At 39.1% G+C, this 16,920-nt stretch overlaps 1 protein-coding gene across 1 annotated transcript in view; it reads right to left on the minus strand.

The window, feature by feature from the left end:
* Positions 1-16,920, minus strand: part of Mtf1 (metal regulatory transcription factor 1) — a 41,017-nt gene that overhangs the window by 13,965 nt on the left and 10,132 nt on the right. Inside the window, exons 3-6 of the mRNA XM_026393499.2 lie at positions 7,070-7,308; positions 5,950-6,081; positions 3,155-3,228; positions 2,244-2,380 (exon numbers count right to left, since the gene is read on the minus strand). Of these exons, the coding sequence (XP_026249284.1) occupies positions 2,244-2,380; positions 3,155-3,228; positions 5,950-6,081; positions 7,070-7,308 (582 nt within the window). The remainder of the gene's footprint in view (positions 1-2,243; positions 2,381-3,154; positions 3,229-5,949; positions 6,082-7,069; positions 7,309-16,920) is intronic.

A 16,920-nucleotide genomic window follows, 5' to 3' on the forward strand; every position in this document is an offset into this window, starting at 1 on the left:
AAGCTGCTTCTCTGGAGGGGTTACGAGCAGACAACAAGCAATATCTGTGTCACAGTCTAGAAAGACTGCTCTGGCTACATATAGAACAGTCTGCAGTAGACTGGGATGGGAAGTAGAAGAAGAGGAGAAAAGGCTTAGCAAATTATTCCATTAATCCAGGCAAGAAGCTAATGAGTGAAACAATCAGAAAAGTGATCAGGTTCTAGATATATTTTCAAGGTGGAGCTGATAGTCTTTGCTGGTGGACATGGGGTGTGAGGAGAAGAAAGGAGTCAGGAGGAATTTTGGCCTCTGCCACTAGAAATTAGTTGCCATTTACTAAGACACAAAGACTGCAGAAGGAACAGTTTTGGCCATGTTAGGTTTTAGAAGATGAGATATTATCTGGGTGGAGGCATGGAGTAGATGGTTTAATATGCAAGTGTGTGGAGTTCAAGGGGAGACCAGATGGGAGATATCAATGTAGGACTTGAAGGCAACATAGATGGCATGTGAGGCCTGAGAGTAGGAAACCCCTCTACTGGAAAATGATGAAGGATTCAGAGAAGATGAGCTGTGAGGACTGAGCAGTGATACACTCCAGTGCTCAGAGGTTGTTGGCAGTTAAACTAGCCATGGAGAAAACTGAGAAATTGAGAATTAAGAAAACTGACTGTGACTAATGAAATGCAGCTTAGTACAGAAAGACTCCCATGTTTAAATTTTCTATTTGGCTTTTACAGATGAAAAAACTAAGGCACAAGAAGTCATCTGCCTAAGGTCATGTGATTAGTGACTGAACCTGGATTTGAATCCACATAGCTGGGCTCCACGGGCTACCTTCTTCACAGCTAAGGCTATTCTGTCTCTCACAACACAAGGGTTAAGAACCAGCCTCTGGAATCACACTGCCTGCCTAAATTAGACTAATTATAAGTTCTGGATATTTAGGCAAGTTATTTAATTTCTCTTTGCCTCAGTTTCTTAATTAGTAACATGGGGATTATTAGTAACACCCTCATAGAGATCTTGTAGATAATACATATAAAAGCACTTAGCAAGTTTCCTGGCACATATTTAACATTCAGTAAGTGTTAGCTATTATTACTAATGAAACTCAGGGCCTGGAGAAGAATCCTTTTAAATGGATTCTTTATTGTTTAAAAATTGGAAACTCTAGAATTAGAATATTCTGTCTCTACCGAAATCAAAATCATGCTATATATTTTAAGAGTATTCCAAAGAAAGTCAGTGAATTTGCAAGTCTGAAGTTCAGAGACCAGGCTGGAGACTCAATGGCAATACAAGTGGCATGGCCTAGATAGAGGCGATTCCCTTCTTCTGGAGAATGAACATGGATGCAGAGAAGATGGGAGGCAAATTTGTGGGGAGGTAGAAGGCAGGAGGAAAAGCTGCTAAAAAGCCCACTTAGTCCATTATTCCAATAATCCAGGCTGGGGTGGGGGGAAATGGATTGAACAAAAATGTAATCCGAATAAGTCATCAGATTCTAGATATATTCTCAAGGTACAACTGAAGACTTTGCTCTATCAGCTTCAGTTTCTTTATCCATAAAACAATAAGAAAATAATAGCACTTACTTTTCAGGCTTAATAGGTCAGTGCTTAAACCCTATTAAAAGTAATAACAGTAAATACTGATCCCAAGATCTTTCTGGAATGGAGTGGTAGCTTCAGGGGACCAGGAAATATGGAGGGACTCAGTAAAGAAAATTAAACAAAACCTAAAACTCCTCAGAGGCTTATTCTGTGGCTCAGTGTCTTAAGCTAGTAACTCTTAAACCTTTTGGTTTACAAACACTTCAAACAGGCCAGGACAAGAGATTCTTCTCCAGCCTTTGCTTGGCTCTCCAATGACAGGTTGTGTGAAGAACATAAATTTATGTCCCAAACTCAAGTACATATTTGCCACTTTATAGGTATAAAGATGGAAGAGGACACTCTGTAGAGCATCTGGCTGACCCTTTGAAAGCCACTCTGAGACCTCTGGGTTCAAGGGCACTTTCTTCCACCATACCTGATGGAAATGAGGCAGAGCTGAAGAAGAGACTAAAAGACAGAATGTCTGGTGAGATTTCTGGCTTCCACCACCACTCCATTGCAAAGCCATAGATTTTGTCCCTGATTTCTCCCCTCTCAATATCAAATATGTAAAGAAGACATTTCAACCTTTTTTGTGTGAGACACAAACGGTTGCTGTTTTGTGATGCTCAGATCAAAACAAGAGAGAAGAACACTGCGCACCTCTGATCCGTTGTGTTGTGGAAGTGCATTGTATGAGTGTCCTTTGTTATCATGACCTTTCATGTGACTTTTGAGACTGTATTGAGTGCTGAATGTTTTCTCACAGCCATTACTCGGGCAGAAGAAGGGTCTTTCACCTGCAAGAATGACAAAGTAGTGTTAATTTCACCATAAACTCATTTAGCTGGTTTAAGAACCTACCTTTTCCTAATGGGGGGGAAGTAAAATTCTTATGAGGGTTTGGGTAATAGTTGTTAAAAGGTGAGTAAACTACATGCTAATTATCTCAGTTCTGAAACTTAATGCAGAGCAAAGCACAGGATATAGCTCACTCCTGGAAGTTTTTTATCTTTAATTTTTAAAAATATTTTTCTTGGGCTAGGGTGGTGGCTCAGTGGCAGAGCGCTTGCCTTGCACATGTGAGGCACTGGGTTCGATCCTCAACACCACATTAAAAAAAAATAAAACAAAATAAAGATATTGTGTTCATGTATAGCTAAAAAAATATTTTAAAAAAATATTTTTCTTTAGCTGTAGATGGACACAATGACTTTTATTTGTTTATGTTTATGTGGAGGATCGAACCCAGTGTCTCACACATGCTGGGTGAGCACTCTACCACTGAGCCACAACCCCAGCCTACCCAGGAAGTTTAAAGGGAAGATTCACTTTCTTACAGGTTCTTTTTAAAAGAATATTTCTGTACTGGTTTCATTTCTTAAAGTTGGATTCCTGAGTTCAACCTTTAGATTCTTTCACCTCTGAAAGAAACTCAAACATTATTAGGTGAAGGCTAAGCTTATTAGGCTCACTTCTCCCACCTAGTTTAACAGGTCTCAATGGAAACACACATACTTAGTTTCAGGATTGATGCAGGTTAAAATGAAAAATAGAAACTAGCCTCAACTCACCGGTATGTGTACGGACATGAGTTTTAAGGTGGTGGCTTGCTGCAAATGCTTTTCCACAGCCATCATGATCACATCTAAACAAGTTGTTAAAGCAAAGAGAAACAGAGTCATTAGCTAAGAGTCCTTAATCCTCAACATCTCTTGTAAATGCAAACTATACATTCAAAACACTAAGATTAGATCAATAAAACTGGTTTTAGAGATGGCAATGATGGGAGGCCCCTGAAAGATAAGGTGGCACATCTGGGGTCAGAGGCATCAGAGAGCTCAGGATAAGTTCTTATAGTCTGGTAGGTAAGGCCCAGTTAAGAAGCTGATACAAAAGTCTTTAGTTAATTACTTAAGAGAACTCTACTGACAGAGCCCACGTGGAAAATCTACAGTAAAATACTACAAATATCAAGAGTGGGTAAAGAGGCCATCATATATGCACAAGGTTGAAATACAACCTTAGAACATAATCCATTACAACAGTTTGGCTATCACCTGTAATCTTCAGTGTAGAGACTCACTTCTTTCTCTTTTACTTTCTTGATTTTTTTTTCTTGGTGATATAGGGAGTTGAACCCAGAGACTTGTGCAATTATGGGCAAGTGCTTTACCACTGAGCTACATCATCAGCCCTCCCTTTTACTTTCTTGATAATCAAAGCTAGAATTAACCTTTCCCTCCTTAGAATTACTAAGACAAGCATTTATCTACATGCTTCTTTTACAGCATCTCTCAATTCTAATCTTGTTTTATCTCTCTGTGTATACATTTATTATCTGTTCTCCTAGATAGTAAACTCTATAAGGGCAGGGTCCACATAGCCCTTCATATTTGCTGTTGTTTTTGCACACATTTAATAATTATGTGAACATTTAATAATTATGAATATTAACAAATCCATTTTTTAATTCAAAATATCTTATTTCTTTGAAGTAGAAAGCTTCTCTAAGGCATTTTTTGGGGAGGAGGGTACCAGGAATTGAACTCAGGGGCACTCGACCACTGAGCCACATTCCCAGCCCTATTTTGTATTTTATTTAGAGACAGGGTCTCACTGAGTTGCTTAGTGCCTCACTTTTGCTGAGGCTGGCTTTGAACTCACAATCCTCTTGCTTCAGCCTCCCAAGCCCTGGAATTACAGGTGTGCACCACCATGCCTGGCTGGCACTTTCATTTTTTAAATTACATATAATCATTATCATTGTCTAAAATCCCATCTAATATTCATGAAAAAAAGTTTTAATCATCACAAAAATAAATGCATATGCCTAGTCAGAAATCATAATCCTCTCAGCAGCCTATGTGGGGGTGGGGGGAGAAAAAACAACCTAAGCTTCACAGCAACTGCAGAATAACTAACTAGAATTTAACCACTCTTGTTCTTAAAGGGGCCATGACTCCAAAGTACATCTGTTATTTATTTATTTATTTATCTATATTTTTTTATTTTTTATTTTTTTATTAGCTACACATGACAGTACATCTGTAATTTAAAGTTAGTTCCTTTTAATTGGTATCTAAAAGCTGACTGTATCTGAAGACTTTTAAATTGTTTCTAAGTGTTTGGATGAGGAGATGAGTGATTTGAGAATGGACAGGTAGCATATTTAATGCCTTGAATATAATAGCAATATCTCCTGCCAAAATTAAAAAATACTGTTTATGGGAAATCTTTGGCAACACATTTATATTACACTAAGGGGGATTCTTACAAAACAATTATTTCATAGAAATGTCATATAATCATTTCATAGATGTTTCTGAGGGCCTACTGAATGACTGGAACCATGCTACATGTTATGAACAGGAAAGCAAGCAGATGAAACAAGTCCCTCCTTCAGGTTTATAAATTTGTTTCATGAATATATATGTGTATATGTACACTAATATATATGTAAAATGGATGGTCCAGTGTGTGTGTGTATACACATGTGAGATATTACAAAGCAACAACTGAACAAATAACAAAATACAATACTTCACCACTAACTTAAGCATTCCTACCTCTCACTTTCCCTTGTGTCCCTCCTCCTTGCCCCGCTTCAATTACTTTTTTTTTTTTTTTTTTGTACTGGGGACTGAACCCAGGGCTTTGCACACTGAATACTGAGCTACAGACTCAGCTCTTTTTATTTTATTTTTAGGGTCTCACACTAAGTTGTCAAGTCCAGCCTCAAACTTGCAATTCTTTTTTTTTTTTAATATTTATTTTTTAGGTATAGATGGACACAACACAACACCTTTATTTTTATGTGGTGCTGAGGATTGAACCCGGGTCCCGCCCGTGCTCTACCGCTGAGCCACAATCCCAGCCCTGAAACTTGCAATTCTTCTGCCTCAGCCTCCCAAGTAGCTGGGACTACAGGTGCCCAACACCGTGCCCAGGTCTTATTTCAATTTTTTAGTAGGTATCTCTCTTTGGTTCTCAAGCCTTAGACAACGTCTACTAATTTGTGTTTCTTCTCCACCAGGCCAAGGCTGTTAAGGAAGGCCTGCTTCTTAGTATTTCTCTAGCACTAATAACAGTATGTATCACATACGTGAGTTCAAGGAATATTTCTTGAAAATAAAGGGGAAAAAATAAGGCAGAAAGACCATCATCCACAGAGCAGTGATGCTCCTGGAGTCCAACTGCACCCCTCTAATTCCTGGCAGTTGGTTACAGCTATCGTGGGGTGAGCCAACATGGCCAAAGAAAGAACTAGTAAAGGGAGTTTTCTTTCTACTTTGAAAAATTCCTAGAGTTTATCAAGATACCCAGCTGAAACCTAGTGAGTGACAAATAGGAAAACAGTAAGACTTACCGAAATGGCTTTTCTCCTGTATGGGTTCGAATGTGCTTCCTCAGATCACTGAGTGTGGTGAAGTATTTGCTGCAGCCTTCAGATTCACAGTTAAATGTTTTCCCTGTGTGAAGCCTCTGATGTGCTTTCAGCCTGAAAAATAGCCCAGAGAAATGCCCACTGACACAATGTACTATACAACTTCCCCAAGCCAGCTTAATATGCTTCAGGATCAAGTGCATAAGAATTATACACCCACGAGAATTTGGCACCCATTTTAGTATGTCAAAATTTTCACCTGAAGAGAAATTCAGGAGTAAATAACATACTGGTATAAATGTTCCAGAGACAGTCATGCAACCTCTCTGTGCTTCCACTTATTTATTAGCTGTTGTGAAGGACTAATACTTAAAAGACCAGTGTGTGTTTCTTTTCTTGTTTTTTTTTTTTTTTTTTTTTTTTTTTTTTTGGTAATAAGAATTGAATTCAGGGGCACTTAACCACTGAGCCACATCCCCAGCCCTTTTTTATATTTTATTAGAGACAGGGTCTTGCTGAGTTGCTTAGGGCCTCGCTAAATTGCTGAGGCTGGCTTTGAACTTATGATCCTCCTGCCTCATCCTCTTGAGCCGTTGGGATTACAGGCATGCACCACTGCACCTAGTACAGTGTGTTTTCTAAATGTTAGCTATTGCTTTCTAATACTTTATATTTAATATTAGGGACTAGTGTAAATCTCTTGAAAAAAATATGGAAAAGAGAAATAGCCATCAAGTGAGTGATTCCCCATCTCTCAGGGTAGGAAGAGTTACCTTCAAGGTGAGATAGGAAAGAAAATTACAGAAGCCTTAGTATGAAGATCCTGCAGCAAGGGGAAATATTACTTTATGCAAACTACTAAAATTCTAAGGTCAGAATGTCACTTTATGAGATGCAAATCTAAATACAGATGTACTATCATTTCCGCCCAAACCAAGATATATTCATCTTTAGGTAACAAGTTTCGCTATGAATTTTAAATAGCTGGAGTAAGCTGTGCTCTCTGAAGCTCTGAAAGTGAACATCTCTCTGTGCAAGGAGAAAGAGCTCTGCAGCCATAAGGTCAGAGTCAGGCTGGTGGTGCAGTGGAGGAGAGGCTGACCTGTACAGTGTGTTGAATGCCTTCTCACAGCCCTGCACATCACACTCAAATGGCTTCTCCTTCGTGTGCACTCGCACATGGATCCTGAGGCTGTAAGAGGTGAGGAAGGCCTTGCCACAGCCCTCCTGATTACAGACGAATGTATACTCTCCTCGATGAGTCTTCTGATGGGTACGCAGGTTGCCTGCTGTGCTGTAGGTACGGGGACAGCCTTCAAAGGTGCACTGGTACCGCTTTACCTGGCAAACAGAGGACATCTCATCGATGGGACAAAAGGGCCACCCAGGGCTTAACTCCCCATGAGCTCAGTTACTAAGAGAAGTAGACAACACACATTTTTTTCATCAACACAGAAACAACATCTACTGGCAAAGTGTGGAAACTCTTTTGTTGATCAAATTACATCTGGACAATGTCTATGAATAACAGGAAAGAAATTGGCTTGTGTATAAATGAATATTCTAAATGAATATAAGGGTGTTTTTAGACTCTACATCTATCCATCAAAGAGGAACATACACTATTATACTTACCTGTATTCATATAAAACTCTTAACTTCACTTTTTTTTTTTTTTTTTTGGTACTGGGGAGTGAATCCAGGCGCGCTCAACCACTGAGCCACATCCCCAGCCTTTTTCTGTATTTAATTATTTAGAGACAGGGTCTCATTGAGTTATTTAGGGCCTCGCTAAGTTGCTGAGGCTGGCTTTTAACTTGTGATCCTCCTGCTTCAGGCTCCCAAGCCTCTGGGATTACGGCTAGTGGCACCATACCTGGCTCTTAACTTCATTTTAAAGCTTGATTTAAACACTTTACCACCTAGTGTTTTATCTCGATTACAACTAATGTTACACTGAGTTTAAAACATCTTGAAATTTATATGTTAACTATCAAACACTGTATCCCTAGGTAGTTTTTCCACTGCATATTTCGAAGTTTACAAGATGAAAAAAAAATGTATCTTGAATTTCTTGGAATATTTGTAGGTGTGATATTTCTTAAACTACCTTCAAATAATTTTTTTTTCCTTTTTGCAGTACTGAGGACCAAATCCAGGGCTTTGTGTGTGCTATGTAAGGACTTTACCACTGACCTATAATCTCATCCTTTTTTAATTTTTTTTTTGTTTTTTAGTTGTTGATAAACCTTTATTTATTTTTTATTTATTTATATGTGGTGCTGAGAATCAAACCCCATGCCTCACACATGCCAGGCAAGTATGCTACCACTGAGCCCCAGCCCCAGCCCCAGCCCCTAAATTTTATTTTTAAATAAGGTCTTGCTGGGGCTGGGAATGTGGCTCAGGCAGTAGCATGCTCCTCTGGCATGCCTGCGGCCCGGGTTCGATCCTCAGCACCACATACCAACAAAGATGTTGTGTCCGCCGAGAACTAAGAAATAAATATTAAAAAAAATTCTCTCTCTCTCTCCTCTCTCACTCTCTCTTTAAAAAAAAAAAAATACTGGCTGACTCATTCCCCCCCCTCTAATAATGTGCCCCAGAAGATCTTTTAATAAATAAATAAATAAATAAATAAATAAATAAATAAATAAGGTCTTGCTAAGTTAGGTGAGCTAGCCTTGAACTTGAGATCCTCCTGCTTCAGCCTCCTGAAGTCTCTGGGCTTATGGCATGTACCACCATGCATGGAATAAGAATCATCCATTCTTTTTAGCTTTTAACATTTTCATGTGCATAAATCTTTAATTCTGAACTTTCCAAAGCCTCAATCCACATCTCCAATTATAGTACACTACTGCTACTGTACATTAGCCATTCATTCAACAACTCCTGAACTACAGTCTCAGGTAACATGCTCCATACCACAGATTAAAAACTGAGTAGGTCAAGAATCTCTGACTTGAAGGAAAGAGCCAGTGGTAAAGGAAGACATGTATTCAAACTATTTCACCCTGTGCTAAGCTTTCAAACAGATATGTACATAAGGTGCTTTGGGAACATAAAAAGGTAACTTCTAACACTTTTCACCTGTTAGCTTTTTTGGGGGGAGCTGAAAAGGCATTCCTCAGACAAAGCAGACAGAGAAGGGTATTCCAGAAAGACAGAACAGCATGGGAATTGCACGGTGATGAGTGAGTGTGATGACACAAGCCACAAACACTTGCAGTATGTAAGAGAGATTGTAAGGAGACAAGTAGGAAAAATGAGGTGAAGCATTCCTATGTAAGCCACAGAAGAGGCCGTCAATGGGAGCCACTGACAGGTTTTGCCAAGATAGCAATACAATCAGAATTAGAATTTAGGTGAAGTCATTCTGATAGCTTTGGAGAAGACAGACTGGAAGATAAGAGCAATTAAAAGAGATGAGAAGTTCAGGAAAGAGATGAGAAGAACATAAAATAGAGAAGTAACAGTGGACATTACAAGAGATGAATCAGAGAAATTAAAAGAGCTGGAATGACCAGTTGTAACAACAAATGGGTGCTGACAAGTGGGAGAGGTAGAGAGACAAAGCAAAGACCAACCCTAAGATTACAGCCTGGATAACTAGGTAAGTGGTCAGGTTACCAGAGTGGAGCTGGGTAGGCCAGAGATGATGAAGGGCCCAGGCAGAAACGTTGGGCATAAAGTACACAGTTGGACTTTTTTATAGACTGGAAGCTAAAGAAAGTCTATGGCAGGAACCTTTAGTCTAAGAGTTACAGCCAGCTACCTGTATACTACATACAGCAGGCTCAAGTTCAAGTTCCAGCTCTGCAATTTACTGTGTAATCTTAGGAACATTAATCTCACTATGCCTCAACTTTCTTATTTTGTCTTTTTAGGATTGCTATAAGGATTAAAAATCATTCATGTAAAGCATTTTAACATAGTGACTGGCACTATGTTAAATAAGATTTCATAACAGCACAAAGAACAGGCCCTGAAAAAAGCTACCACACTTAATGTACTAGTAAAAGATGAGAAGTCCTTGACAGGTAAGAAGAAGAACGAGCTGGAGAGGTAGGCAAAGAAGCAAAGAAGAATGTCTCAGAAACCACAGAAAAAGGGTCTCAAGGAAAAGGGAATGATTAACATGTCAAATGTCAGAGAAAACAAGGAAGATAAGGACTGGAAAACAACCGGATCAGCAGCCAGGAATTCACTAATGCCTCAGCAAGACTAGTCTGCACGTTGCTAGAAACAGAAAACTGGACTAAGGTAAATAAATAAAAGGAGAAGTGAAGGGAGAGATTAGGGATCATGGTAGACACACAGGAGAACTTCTGAATTGATGGCTTTTTTTCTTCTTAGTAGGCTAGTTCTTGAGCAGATTTGGAGGGAGAAAAGTCCTGGAAGAAAGAAAAGTTGAGGATCCAGGAAGGGACACAAAGAAGAGAAAGATACTATTTAAAAACCTGGTTGGGGGCTTTTAAATAGTAACCCCAATAATTTCAGAGGCTGAGGCAGGAGGAACAAAATAATTTATTTTATCTCAAAATAAAAAAATAAAAAAGAGCTGGGGATGTACCTCAATGGTAAAATGCCCTGGGTTCAATCTCCAGTACCAAGAAAAAAGAAAAAAAGAGACCAAGCCTGGGTGGGGCTGGGAGCTATAGCTCAGTGGTGATCTAGTATGTACAAGCCCTAAATTTTATCCCCAACTACAAAAAAAGAAAAAGAAAAGGAAAAAAGCCTGGGTAGAGAGGGCCATTCAGTTTCAGGAAAGAGAATTAAGAAAAGGATAGAGTGGAGTCAAGGGTAGATGGTTTTCTTTTCTTTTTTTTTTTTTTTAATATTTATTTTTTTAGTTGTAGTTGGACACAATATCTTTATTTTATTTATTTTTATGTGGTGCTGAGGATTGAACCCAGGGCCTTTCACATGCTAGGCAAGCACTCTACCACTGAGCCATAACCCCAGCCCAAGCGTGGATGGTTTTCTATAAAAAGCCAAACAGTACAAGTCTATGCTCTGTGGGCTTTATGGTTTCAGTCACTAGAATTCAAGTCTGCCACCACAGATTAAAGCAGCCACAGACATAAATAAATGAATCAAAGCTAGGTATACTAGTGCACACTTGTAATCCCAGAGGCTCCGGAGGCTGAGACAGGAGGATCACTAGTTCAAAGCCAGCCTCAGCAACAGCGAGGCTCTAAGAAACTCAGTGAGACCCTGTCTTTAAATAAAATACAAAATAAGAATGAGGATATGGCTCAGTGGCTGAGTGCCCCTGAATTCAATCTCTAGTACTCCCCCTGCCAAAAAAAAAAAAAAGTAAATGAACCAGCAAAGCTGTTCAAAAGACTATTAAGGACACTGAATTAATTTCATATAATTTTCATGTGTAATAAAATATTATTCTTTTGATTTAAAAAAATCATTAAAAAATATAAAAAACTACCTTAGCTCCAAAGCTATATAATAACAAGCGAGTGGATGGATTTGGTCTGTGAGCCACAGTTTGCTAATCCCTAATACTTGCAGGGGTGGAGAAAGAGAGGGACCCTGATGCCTCCACATTCTCCTGTCCACTTCACATTTCTCTATCCAACTCCCAAGGTGACCTTGCACAAATCTTCAGCTTTCTTAGGCAAGTGCTCTCTTACCTAGTACCTTTTCTACTGCCACAAAGGAGATGCTCCAAGGAACTGAATTATTCAATCACTCATTGCCTAAGGTTTTTGTTTGTGGGACATTCTATCAATGAGCTACACCCTTAGCCATTTTTTACTATTTGAGACACAGTCTTGCCAAATTGCCCAGGCTGGCCTTGAACTTGTGATTCTTCTGCTTCAGCCTCCTGAGCTGCAGGGATTACAGACATGCACCGCCACACCCACCTTCCCCTAGTCAGTTCAAAAGAACCTAGTTTTGAGGCCAATGCCAGAATAATTCTAAAACAGTGTTCTACACATGCCATCTCTGTCCAAACGATAAAATCTCAGTTCCTTAGCCTGATACTCAAGGATATTCTCTGGGTCTCTTCCATGTTCTATCATATTACTCAGTAACCAACCAAACACAAGGCTGTCTAAGCCGGCAGGCAACAGCACACTGGTTCCCCAAATTCAACTCAGAATACCCACCTCTTTGCCTTTACTCTTTCCCTGCTCTCTGCTGGAAATGCCCAGTTCCTTTATTTGCTTTTGGAGTCTCTCCATTCCTTTAATTCAAGCCTAACTATCTCCAAGGTTCTCTATATAATCACTCTTTGTCTACAGGACAGGGCCAATAATAAATTAAACGCCAATAACAAATTAACTATATTAATTTATTATTAATAAATTAACTATACCACTCATTTGACACTTAACCTATATTGTTAATTATCTACTCACACATATATTCTGATGTCTCATTAAGACTAAAAACCTCTTTGGTGCTGAAAGATTTCAAAATAATCACTGACTAGTAAAGAAAATTGGGACAGTGGATGCTGCAATAAAGGAGTCTGTATGTCTCAAACATAAAGCTTATAATAATCATGGTAGATAAGAGCAGAATTTCACTCTGAAGATGCTCCTACAGTGCTCAACTCTTTCAAAGGAATTGCAATAAATAATTAACTACCCTTTGTCTCTGCCCTGCTTCCATCTGAGTTTGTTTTTGACCAATTCATGCTTCTACTGAGTGTTCCTTCCTCAAGGGACCATTTCCCTGATTGGACCTTATTATCACCTCAAACTAGAACAGGTATCCTTGTTACAGGTTCTCATAGCTTCCTGCAGCCAGTAATCTGCATCTATGGGTTCTTCATTCCTGAATTCAGCCAACCACAGATTGAAAATATTCTCAAAAATACCCAACCTATGTCTGCACTGAACATGTACAGATTTTTTCTTCTTCATCAATCCCTAAATAATATAACAACTATTTATATAGTACTTACATTTGTTAATAGCTTTATTTATTTATTTAGTACCAGAGATTGAACTCAGGGTCCACTAAGCCACATCCCCAGCCCTTTTTTGTATTTTATTTAGAGACAGGGTCTCATGGAGTTGCTTAGTGCCTCACAGTTGCTGAGATTGGCTTTAAACTCATGATCCTCCTCTCTCAGCTTCCTGAGCTGCTGGGATAACACTACACCCAGTTTATTTGTTTTCATGTGATGCTGAGGATCGAACCCAGAGCCTCACAAGTACTAGGCAAGAGCTCTACCACTGAGCTACAACCTTAGCCCAGCACTTATATTTTATTAGATATCTAAGTCATCTAAAGGTGATTTAAACTATATGGAAGAATGCGCAAAGTTAGATACAAATACTACTCTTTTATATAAGGAACTTGGGCATCCATGGATGGGGAAAGGGGAAGTGTTTCTAGAACCAATCCCCAATGGATGATGAGTGATAATTCTATTTCTTTAAAGCACAAGATGAAGATGAAATAATTAAATAACTAAATCACTTACATCATTATCTTTAATTAGGAAAAACAGTATCTAGAAAACAGCAGGCATTAAGTAAATATTTATTGAATTAAATAAATGAATGGCTACTTCTCAAATGGGCTGAAAGTTCCATGAGGGCAGGGACCATGTTTAACTTGTTCACTAACTACAAAATCCCAGAGACTAACCTTGTGGAGAAGTGGCACTTCATTTGTTGTTGTTATTTTATTTTTTGCAGTACTGAGGACTGAACCCAGGGCTTTACAAACGCTAGTCAAACATTCTATCACTGAGTTACATCTTCAGCCCATTTTTTATTTTTATTTTGAGATAGGGTCTCCTAAATTGCTAAGGCAGGCCTGGAATTAGCGACTTCCTGCCTCAGCCTCCAGAGTAGCTGGGAGTATAGCTATGCACCACCACCCATGCCTGGCTTCCATTTTTATTTTTCAAATAAACAAAAGAAAGTAGTGAAGGACTACATGAGTTTCAAGGAGGGTGGTTAATAAATCAAATGTGGCAGAGATAATTGGTAAAGTATTTCTCAGTTTTAGCTGACTCAAAGTCATACCTACCCCAGCACACTAGTTTCACTGGAGTGGTAAGAGAAGAAGCCAAAATTAGGCAGTAAGTATAAACTCAACTTTCAAGAAAACATGGCTGAGAAGAGAGAGATTGAGAATAAAAATTTAGGGGAGAATACAGATTAGGGAAAATATTTTTTAAGGTGCAGTAGACAGCTCACTGTCAAAACTAATGCCTGCTCCCTGCTAATAACCTGAATAATAACCTCCCAGTTCATCAGAAAGAGACAGTAAATCGAAGTCACTATTATGTGTCTTTCAGAATTATTTTAAAATAGCACCAAATTTTACAAAAAAAGAAACTTAAGCCTCCTCAAACTGGGGAACAACAGGAAGTCACAAAAAACATAAATGCAAGTTTTCATGATTACATAGAAATATCTGGTACTTTCTATGGTTAAAGTTTAGCATTCATGTATTTAAAAAATTATGCTCTGGGAATTATATTGTGCTTGGTGCTAGGAACAAAACAAAATAGCTCTTGCTCTCAAGGAGCTAAAAATGAAAAGGAAAATCAAACAGATAAACATAAGAACAATATGGTCTGAGAAGCTGCACTGATAATGATGTTCAGCACACTAGAGGAATATACAGAAGAAATGTCACTTAGACTTGGGATAGCTAAGAAAGGCCTTTTGAAGGAGTTGATACCCAAGCTGAATTTAAAGGCTTCAGAGAGGTGACACAAAAGTAGTTTGCTTATCAAAATGAAAGATAATATGAACATAATGTCACTGAAGACCCCACTGAATATAAAGAAAATTTGTTTCTTGAAGAGAGCTTAAGATTCTAAGCATAACTTTAATTTTCCTGTGTGGCCTCCAACAGTGGCCAATTACCATGCTAACAAGCTCAGGAGCCAGGGTAGTGTTGATAAGGATGGAGTCTAATGCTACTAATAAGCAGAAAGTGTGAGTGTTCAGAGATCTGATATTTGATTTACTAAGTGTTCTGAGCAGCTCTAATATCGAGAAATATTTAACAAAGATGACTGTCTTGTTAAGTCAACAGAATCAGAGATGGAAAGTGAATGAAATAAATGAAAAAACACTGCAACTCCAGGAAATAAAAGCTTAAAAAAAAAAAAAGAGGGGAAAATAAAAGGCAGGGTTTCTGCTAGAAGGAAGGAAAAAAGTGAGGCTGGAAGACAAGAAGCGAGACTGAGAACTATATTTTACATACATTTGCAGCCCCTACTCAGTAAGGAAAGGGAGTCCCTGATTCTTAGCACTGAGCAGATGAATGCTCCAAGTAAATGACTGGTCTGTTATGGTGTCAGGAACTGTTCTTTCCTCCCCATCACTAGTGACCTCCCTTCCTTTCCCTGACACCAAAACTGTTTCCCATGCTGGCACTGATCTCATTTCTTCTACTCCATAATGAACAACTAAAATGCTTGAATAAGGAACATAAGAGCTCTGAACTGACCCTGTTTCTTCAACAGTCTTCCCATCACCCATCATCACAGCTGAATTCATTCATTCACCATCCACCCAGAGCTGTTCCAAATCTCACCCCTTACTCTTAACAGAACTAATGACATCCTGCTGCCCTTTCTTTTCTCAGTCCTGTTCACAGCCAACAGAACTCAATGGCTAATTCTCCTATCTTTGCAGAAAGTGGTGAGTTATGGTAGAAAGCATAGACGCTGGCATCGTGAAGGCCTCACCTGATAGTTGGGTGTTTCTAAGCCTCAATTTTTCATCTGTAAAATGGGAACTAAGAGTATCTATTTTATAAATATGATATGAAAGTGAAATACAAAACTATATGGAAACTCCTCAAGCACTGACTGGTATACAGCAGGTGCTCAATAGATTCTAGCTCTCTCAGCCTCTCCACTGCCAATACATCATTCTTCAGCTGTTAAGAGCCCCAATGTGAAGCCGGCACAGTGGCACACGCCTGCAATCCCAGTGGCTTGTGAGGTAGAGGCAAGAGGATCCCAAGTTCAAAGCCAGCCTCAACAACTTAGCAAGTCCCTAAGCAACTCAGTGAGACCCTGTCTCTAAATAAAATCTAAAAAATGGCTGGGGATATGGTTCAGTGGTTAAGCACTCCTGGTTCAATTCTCAATACCAAAAAAAAAAAAAAAAAAAAGCGCCCCAATGCCCATCATGGAAGTAACTTTCAGTGGCCTGGTACTACAAAAGCCAAAGTAAGTCAAAGGTAGCCAAGTATAAGGGCAAAGATTACCCATACCCATGGCAATTACTAGTGTTCTAGAAGCCCTCTCGGGAACTACACATGCTCTCATTTCAAAACACAGTTACAAATGGTAGTAGTTCAGCCAGGCACAGTGGCACATACCTGTAATCTTAGCAGCTTGGGAGGCTGAGGAAGAAGAATTGCAAGTTCAAAGCCTGCCTCAGCCACTTAGCAAGGCCCTAAGCAATTTAGGGCAATCCTGTCTCTAAATAAAAAAATAAGAAGGGCTGGGGATGTGGCTCAGTGGTTGAGTACCCCTTGGGCTCAATACTCAGTACCAAAAAAAAAAAAAAAAAAAAAAGTGATGATAGTTAATTAGACTACTAAGACTACTACTACTTTTTGTTTTGTTTTGGGATTGAACCCAGGGGTACTCAACCATCGAGCCACATCCCTAGCCCTTTTTATTTTTTATTTTGAGATAGGGGTCTCACTAAGTTGCTGAGGCTGGCTTTGAATTTGTGATCCTCCTGCCTCAGCCTCCTGAGTCACTGAGATTACAGGTATGTGCCACCATGCCCGGCTGCGACCAAAACTTTTGTGGGCTATCCTGGAACCCAGTCAACATTTATAACCTTGTTTAAGGGAGAAAATGCCTCCCCATAGAGTACCTAACAAAGACTGTCTTAACATTTTTACCTCTTCTTAAATTGAGATTACCTCTATACCTCCTCTCTGAATCATAGGGGTCTGTGAGAAAGAAAAAGCAAATGAACAACC

Source organism: Urocitellus parryii, chromosome 11 (genome assembly GCF_045843805.1).
Source record: "Urocitellus parryii isolate mUroPar1 chromosome 11, mUroPar1.hap1, whole genome shotgun sequence".
NCBI lineage: Eukaryota > Metazoa > Chordata > Mammalia > Rodentia > Sciuridae > Urocitellus > Urocitellus parryii.